The sequence below is a fragment of the Pygoscelis adeliae genome, unplaced genomic scaffold (genome assembly GCF_000699105.1).
Source record: "Pygoscelis adeliae isolate BGI_AS28 unplaced genomic scaffold, ASM69910v1 Scaffold54, whole genome shotgun sequence".
Classification (NCBI taxonomy): domain Eukaryota; kingdom Metazoa; phylum Chordata; class Aves; order Sphenisciformes; family Spheniscidae; genus Pygoscelis; species Pygoscelis adeliae.
The window spans coordinates 6,352,009-6,360,567 of NW_008824982.1; the positions used below are offsets into that span (position 1 = coordinate 6,352,009).

The window sequence follows — 8,559 nt, forward strand, 5'->3', positions numbered from 1 at the left end:
AGTTCACAGCCTGTGCAGATGACAGAGCAGTGTGAAAGGGAACACGGAGAGAGGGATTTTAAACTGAGTCCCATAAGCTAGTTTCCAAAACCCAGGTACTCGTGCAAGGTACTTGTACATACTTAGTTATTTTCTGATTAAATACAACATAAGCGACATTTGCGGATTTATATCTTTGTCCAGCAAGCTGAATAATAAATGTTGATGTCTGCCCGTTATCAGAACTGCAAAATTTCAGAGTGTTATATTATTCTGTGGCCTGATGATGGATTTTCTTGATGGTTAAGCCATAGATTTTCACATAGCCTGATTTTTCTCCCTCTCTCTTGTAAAGATCAAGGCAGCTATTAAACACATGTGTGGGAGAGGAAAAGACTTTCTGAATCAACAATAGAAGTAAATAATCTTAGTGCTGGATTATCATGACAATGAGTTTAGCCTCAAAAAGGAAGTAGGATGATATGCATACAGGGAAAATTTAATCATTTGAAATTAATTTCTTTTACCTATTCATCTCAGAACATGCAGATGAGGGAAATTCAAGGCCTGGAGATTGCAGAATAGATTAGTAAACAATGGAATTTCACACTCTTCATAGGGAGTGATTGCGAGGTTAGGTCAAATAAAATGCCAGAACTGGAGCAGGCAATGCAAAACAATGCTAAGACACACTTTCACTATGAATGAATTCAAAATAAGCAACAGAAAACTGCCGGCTACAAATGTTTTATTTCTTTAACACAGAGGCAGTAAGGAAAAGTCACCATCCTCAATGAGAAAGGAGAACTACCAATAAACGTAGCAGCAAACACTCAGCTTTTTGATATTGTTAAGATTCTGAAACAGAAAGTTGAAACTGTTTTGAGTATTAGAGGCCACAGAGGTAGGCACTCATGCTTCAGTGCTGCAGCATTTGGGTTTGGGTGACAGTGATGCTTGGCTATAACACTGATTTGTCTTACCTAGATTACCTTGGGATATAAATTCTTTGCTATGAGGACGTCAGCTGTCCCCAAAATGCCACAAAGGCCCTGAGTTTGAATTCTAATATGTTATACCCAAATGACTTTTTTTTGAGTGCCTTACTATTTTTGGCTGCAGTTTTTCATGGCCTAAGGCTCTTTCCTTCATTTGTGGAGGGAAGTTATTCTGCTCAAAGTCCTTCTACTACTTTGAACAGCTGATCTTTGATTGCCAAATCTCTATTTCTGGGACTTGCTGATCTTACAGTGGTGGGAATGGCATGCACATTGCTTCAGAAAGTTCTACAAGAGAAGCAGGCAGCTTGAAAGCAGCTCAAGGAGTCCTACTGTTGAGTAGCAGCAACAGAGATAACAATGTGAAGCAGTCAAGTGGACTGGAAAGTGAAAATGAGAGTTACACTTGACAGCAGATGGTATATTTCCTAGCAAGAATCATTGGAGAACAGGGAACCAGCATAATTTTGTGCTTTTCCATCTTTAGTCAGCTTTGGCTACACCAAGTGAGTACTGACGTTAACTTTTACTCACAGTTTGGAATGGGTTATGCACTTGTCAGAAAGGCAAACATCTGCATTACTATCGGTAGATAAACACCTTTTTCTTTGGACTGTGTCAGAAGCTCCTTCCAGACCTAGATCAACTGCTGCACTGTGTCTGCTCTTTTAGAGAAGATGAGACAGGCATTGTTACTCAGTTATTGTGTAACTAGCTGCATGACTTTAAGTAGTGTCATTCACCAACTTCTGTCATTTGGTCAGGCTGTTACTTTATTGTATTGCATGGTTTTGTTGATTTGTGTTGGCTATTTGAACCAATCAGATGTTACGTTATTTATACCCGAAGACCGTAAGTATTATGTTATCCTTGTCATCTTCTTTTTAAACAGAAGATGCAGGCTCACAAATCTTCCTGCCACATCAAGTAGACATGGCTGCTCAGGTGGCTTCCGGGATGGCTTACCTTGAATCTCAGAACTATATTCATCGGGATCTGGCAGCCAGGAATGTTCTTGTTGGTGAACATGGTGTTTACAAAGTGGCAGACTTTGGACTTGCAAGAGTTTTTAAGGTGGGTTGTGAGAGGTTGAATAGGCTCTACTTTAACTCTGGGGAACGAGGTGGAAGAGGTCAACTAAAGGATGAACTGTAGCCTCTGAATTGCTGGGTTCAGGCAAAAGGCACGCCCAGGGAGAAAGGGAGCCATAACGTGTTCACTTGTATCCTCTACCTGGGTTATCCTGTGCAAGGTTAGAAGCTGGCCTGTGCCTTTGTGTCAGTCTGAAGATGACATCCTGGTGTCTGCTTCCCACGCAGCCACCAGGGAAGGACCCTGGCTGCACAACCTTTATCCACAACACTAGTGTCTGCCACATGGAGAGGGATCACAGGAACGATGGCAAAATTATACTCCTGAGCCTGTAAGGGAAGGCATATAAAAATGTATTGCCAGCTATTTTCTCCTTGTTCACTTCCCCACTGCCTCCATGATGCTTGCGAGTGCAGATGGTAATCATAAAAGGACCTTATTGCTCTCCACGACTAATAGCAGAGTTCATAAAGTGAATTCTCAGAGCTTTAAATCTGATGCAGTTTCAAGTTCTTTGCCATTGCATTGTTTTTTTTCTCTAGCCCTTGAGGACGTAGAATGCCAAGTAATGCTGACCAAGATCACCCTAGGAAAGAACTGTGGTTTAGAAATGAGATTTCCTACATCTGAAAATTATTTGATCAGAGTTAGAAAGATTTGATTTGCCATATTTTATGGATTTCAATATATAATCCATAATTTCTGAGGTCTTATTATTGTTTTTATTGATTTATGTTCTTGCACTGAGAAGGAAAAAAACAGAGAAAAAAGCCCTCTGCTTCTCGTTGGTTTTTTCCATTCAAGCAGCAGAAATTGAAGTTCATAACAGAGTTGGATTTATTACATACTGAAGTATAGAATAATGGCTTGACAATGGCATCAAGGGACTTTGAAAGTGCTTTTTGCTTAATTTTGATTCTTCTAGTTATGCATAAGTTCAGATTGCACATTTTTTAACATGAAAAATATGTATTTTTAAATGAGCAATGCTTACAATGGATATTTCTTCTCTGTACTCACTAGAGAGAGTAATAATTTACAGCTGTTGACACTTCTTGTTAAAACTGAACTTTACTAAAATACTCTATCATAGAGTCATCTTGGCAGACTTTCTTAGGAATATTCTGTCTCCTAAGCCAAAGCACTAACATGGTCACATGCAAAGATCCCAAAGGACTAGGTGTGAGAAATGAAATCTGTATTTCTGTATGCCTTAATTAGCATAATTAAATCATTTCTTGTTTCTAGAGATGGGTATTATGGTCAAGATGCCAACGGTATCAGTATGTAGATACAAAACACTAACAACCAGTCTTTTCAAAACTATAGGGCATTACAGCTGTGAAACGTACATTCTGTATTAAAAACAATAAAACAGACAAAATCTTGTACACATTTGCCTGGATTTGCATGTGAAAAACCTGACCAAGGCTTGACTGTGACTGATGTGCATTGGATTGCGTTTAGGAATTAAAGAGAGAATAAATATTCACAAAGTTTAGATGTCTGTGCTATAAAACTTTAAGGACATGATTCTACAAATTTGCAAGTAAATAATTTTTCTTTTTCTCTGTGTCTTTCATCTTCACTTTACATGAATTAATTGGACCCACTGTAAGTTAATATGTTAATTTGAATCACTTGGAGTTTGTTCTTTGGTCCCTGAAACCTGCTTAAGTGATTGTTATCAAAGTCAATGGCCCTTCAACACCGCAATAAATCACAGAAGAAAGGTTCCGAAATTCATTAGCTCTTGCTCTTGCCTTCTCTGTTTACTGAAGACCTGACATGGAACCATTTGGTCTCTAGTGTCTGCAGGATGCTTACACTGCCACTCCTGACAGACTTTTGAAATCTTGCATGCCAGGTCCAGAATTCACAGTAGCAGGTCATAATTAATCACGAGCCACTCCAACGCTGTGTGCTTGCTTGAAATGATAAATGCTTTAGAAAAGCCTCCGATGAACGGTAGCATTTCTCAACTGTGAAGCACAATTCAACAATAAACTTCAGAAAGTGCGTGTTTTAATACCATGAAAGGCAAGCGCTTGGCTAAAAGAGGATAAGATTAAGCACGTGCTTAGCTTAGTCAGGTGCTTAAGTGCTTTGCTGAAGCAAATCTGAAATCAGGCTTGCCTCATTTTACCCATGACAGGTAGAAAATGAAAATGTATATGAAGCTAGGCCTGAAACAAAACTCCCAGTGAAATGGACAGCCCCGGAGGCAATCCGCTACAACAAATTCAGCGTCAAGTCAGATGTCTGGTCATTTGGAATACTTCTGTTTGAAATAATCACCTACGGGAAGATGCCTTATGCTGGTAAGTGCTTTTACCTAAAGAATGATGTCTAATGTTTTCTTGCTTTAAGAACAACACACAAAAAAGTTGAATGCCTGTACTACGGGCATGTTAAAGGGTTAAAACTGTAAATACAGAAAGAAGGCTGTTCAGATGAGGTCCATTTAGTGGGTCAGACCTTCTGGCTGCCCCAGGCTCCCTGGAAGCTTTCCAGAGGCTGTGATTAGCAGCCATTCAAGCTTCCTCTCGCTGAAGTCAACCTGCATTGCACAGGCACCTAAGCCAAGTGGTTATTTCCTTCCAGCATCAGATCAACGATGCCAATTCTTGAAATGTGGAAAAGGGAAGGTTTTTCTGTCCCCCATCCTGCCCTTGTTTCGTTTTTTTTTTTTAACTTTTTTTTTTGAGGATGTCTCATGGAAGAACAGATTATTATGTGTGAAGTGCTGCACAGGCACTTCAGGAAGGTGTCTGAAAAATGAATCAGGGTGTTTTTACTCCCCTCATATTTGACTATTGCAGTGGAAAGTCTTCATAAAAAGAAGGATCACAAGAATTAAGAATAAAATGTCACCAACCTCAAAAGTAGATTTAATGGTATGAGAGCAGCTATTATTCCTAGCACTGTGAGAAATGCTCAAGGAACTGTGGCTCCAATAACATAAGATATCAGTGAGATGATTGACTGTGACTCATTTTGTGCTGGTGAGGAGAACACAAGGGAAAGGACTAAAGCAAAAAAAAGTTATGCTGCATCTGTACAGGCCTGAGGGGTGGTGCATTCACCATAAACTACATTTCTCAGGGTCCCAAACTGGTATTTCCTGTAAAAGGAAAAAATGATTTTGCTTTTTGATTCCCACCCTCACCTCCTGTGAAACCGTTCTGGAAAAAAAAAACATAAAAAAGAAAACCAAAGCCAAAAATGCTCACCTCTTTCTTATATAAACTATAGGTGTGTGCATATGTGCACACACACACACATAAATAAACTATTCAAGTGTAAATGATATGTAACACCATGATTCTCGGTATTGTCTGAAAATATGTTCAGCGTTATCCCTTTGCAAAGGCATAGTTTACCTGTAACTTTACAGTAGAAAATGTCCTTTTGCCATGGCTATTTGCTTACTTGGTATTACTTTCAGGAGTTTGTCCTCAGTAATCAGTTAGAAGAGGTTATGTTGATCCATGGTGCCAGTGGGTAATGTACAGAGGAAACACCGTTCAGAGATCTAGGGAAAAAAAGTAAAGATTATGCAATTAAAGATTTAATTTAAAGAGTAGAAAATTGAAAGGGAACGGGACAATAGTCTTAACATATAAAGGTATAGCAAAGGTAGGGGAATGGTTTCTTCTCCATGACTTGTGGTGACAGAGCAGGCAGGATGCCATCGCAGAGCTGCACCAGAGGAAACTTAGGGCTGACGTTAGGGAAAACTTTCTATACGTGAGGAAAATTCAGCAGCAGGACAGATTTTCTTGGGAGATTTTGGAGTCACCGAGACTAGAGGGATTTAGGAACAATTTAAGCGAAATAGATGTCAGAAAAATTTCGGCAAACCCGAGTGGCAGAGGAAAAGCCTCACACCCAGACAAACCCATTTGCTATGCCTCTCAGGTGGTGCAGTCGGGGTGAGAGGGCTGGGAAATGCTGGAGGTGGCTGTTAACTGCTGGTTTGGGATCCTCCAGTGACTCCTGTGGCCTGTTGCCGTTGAAGGAGGCCTGCTGAGGCCAGCTCCGCCTTCAGCCTGCACGTGTACCTCACGGGGGGGCATCCCGTTGCCTCGTCTCAGTAAGAGATAGGGACATGCGGTGTCACTAAGTAGACCCCAAGTAGACTGATGAACTCCTTTCGGCTTGCAGGTATGCCAGGACACCAGGTGATCCAGTTGCTGGACACGGGGTACAGACTCCCTCAGCCGGAGACCTGCCCGGCGCCGCTCTACCAGCTGATGCTGCAGTGCTGGAGCGCGGAGGCGGGCGGGCGGCCCACCTTCGAGGCCCTCTGCGGGCAGCTGGAGTGCTACTTCGAGACTGACTCCTCTTCCTACGCCCACGCCCAGGCCGTGGTGAAATGAACCCCCGGCGGGGGGCTGAGGGACAGACGCCAGCGAACACGGCTGAAGCGGGGGGGCTGTGAAACCAGCCTAACCTCAGACGTGGCGGTTATTACGGGATGCTGAGGAATTGTGGTACGTTTTCACGCCCGCGTTGATCCTCAAAGACACTTAAAATTTTTGCTGCTGGCAAGTGTTTTGCAAGACTAAGCATCAGGAAGCTGGAATGGTGGGGGCTTCTGAAAAATAAAAGGTCATCTATTTATTTTTTAAATAACAGATCGCAAGAATGAACAAATGAAATGAGTGTTGTTCAATAACCGTTGTAGCATTTTGTAATTTCTTTATTGGAATAATTATTTGCTGTTCCTTAGATTTTTGATTCCTACCAGGTTGTTCTCATGAAGGAATGTGATGGCTCTGCACAGCAGGATCTGTGCTTTCAGAGTCCTCTCATTGTAAAAAATAAAAAAAAATTAAAAAAAATCCCATGACTGTGATCATGGCAATTAATCCAGATTAATTGCCTTGCTTTGACTTGAAGTACATGTGCTTTTGCCGTATCAGAAAATAAAACAGATGTTCATGGGAGAAAAGGAATTATTTTGTTTTGTAGATGCAAAGAGTGATTTTTTTTTTTAGTTTGTCTACCGTTCCTCTTTTACAAAAATAAACACAACTATTATTAGGTTTTTGAAGCTGTTTTTTCTTAATTTTGTTAAATAGTGCCACGGAACCAATGAGTTATTGCCCATTGAAGTGTAAGGCTTTGTTTTATAGTACTTCATTTTAGGAATATTGGAGGAAAAGATATTTTAACATGAAATCAAGACTGCCTTAGCCTTTTAGAGTGACCCCCCACTCCTATCCTGCTGCCCAAATCACAGACCCTCTCCAACAGGACAAGGCCTGGGGCAGGTCTATGTATTTTACAGAGGAACTAGCAATCCATGCTTCCATCTTCTCCAGATGTAACTTTAATATAGGAGATTTAAATAATAGATGATCCATTTTGTTTTGTTCCATGGGGAAATGGAGCCCAGGTGCTTCTGCTAGCAGTCTTTACAGCTAGAGATTTTAGAATTTTTTTCCAGTTTTTCTAATTAACTACAATATCGGTTCTGCTAAAATCTGATATCACTGTGACAGTTTTATGTTCTCAATTGTGAGGCTTAGAGAACCAATTTTCAATTATTTACTTATGATTCATCAGTTAATTATTTAACAACATAATCCAAGAATTAAGAGCTGTACTGTGTTAACAGTGTGAGCTCAGTATAAGTGTGCTACCATTTTCCTCTAATGTCAAAAAAGAGTATAAATAAATGAAAAGATTCATTACTTTAAGGGCTGGGCAGCTTTTATTACACCTTTTTCATTTTCTTTTCTTCTCTTTATACTTCAAATCCATTCATCTCAGTGCCTTGCTTCTAATTTTTAATTTCCTTTTCCCCTCCTCTACTTTTGAAAGGCAGCACACTTTTTTTTTCTTTCATAGAAATCTCTTATGTACTCACTATTCAAAACTCCTTTCCTTATTTATTGTTTTTCTCTTTCTATCTTACTACACTTAGAGTCTTTCTAACGTTCTGTCTGTTCACCTTCATTTTCTGTGCAGTGTTTCTCCCTACTAACCTTCTTTATACTAATTACATTTGTAAAGCACAATCCAGTGATAATTAATTAGCTGTCATAGCATCCATGAGATTTTGGAAAGTAATCATCCATTCTGAAAGAAGAAGAGGTTAAATGGCTTTGCCAAACCCATCCTGATAAGAATTGGCATGGAAGGAACTGGGAGACTCCCAGGCAAAGTCTTGTGCTGTAATACCATCCCTGTTTGTTTTGAGACTCATGCTAGCTACTGGCTCATGGCCCCAACAAGGTGTTATTTATGATTATCAAACCTCCATCAATCCATGTGTCTCTCGTCTGGCTAGGAGCTGTGTTTTACACTGTTAAAGTATGCAGTTAGCAAATCCCACAGAGTAGGTTTATGTAATAAGAACAGGAACGCTGTTATTTGGAAAGATCTCTGCGTCAAACTTGCAACCTTGATGTTCAAGCACTATTTCTAAGATTATTTTACAGACTGAAAACATTAAGAATGTTGCGAATAAAAGTTGAGT

At 40.1% G+C, this 8,559-nt stretch overlaps 1 protein-coding gene across 1 annotated transcript in view; it reads left to right on the forward strand.

Annotated features, from left to right (window-relative positions):
• The window catches only part of FRK (fyn-related Src family tyrosine kinase), a 53,602-nt gene extending 46,718 nt beyond the window's left edge, over positions 1–6,884 (forward strand). Inside the window, exons 6-8 of the mRNA XM_009325670.1 lie at positions 1,870–2,051; positions 4,225–4,390; positions 6,237–6,884. Coding sequence (XP_009323945.1) covers positions 1,870–2,051; positions 4,225–4,390; positions 6,237–6,451 — 563 coding nt within the window. The 3' untranslated portion in view covers positions 6,452–6,884. The remainder of the gene's footprint in view (positions 1–1,869; positions 2,052–4,224; positions 4,391–6,236) is intronic.
• The last annotated feature ends 1,675 nt before the right edge of the window (positions 6,885–8,559 follow it).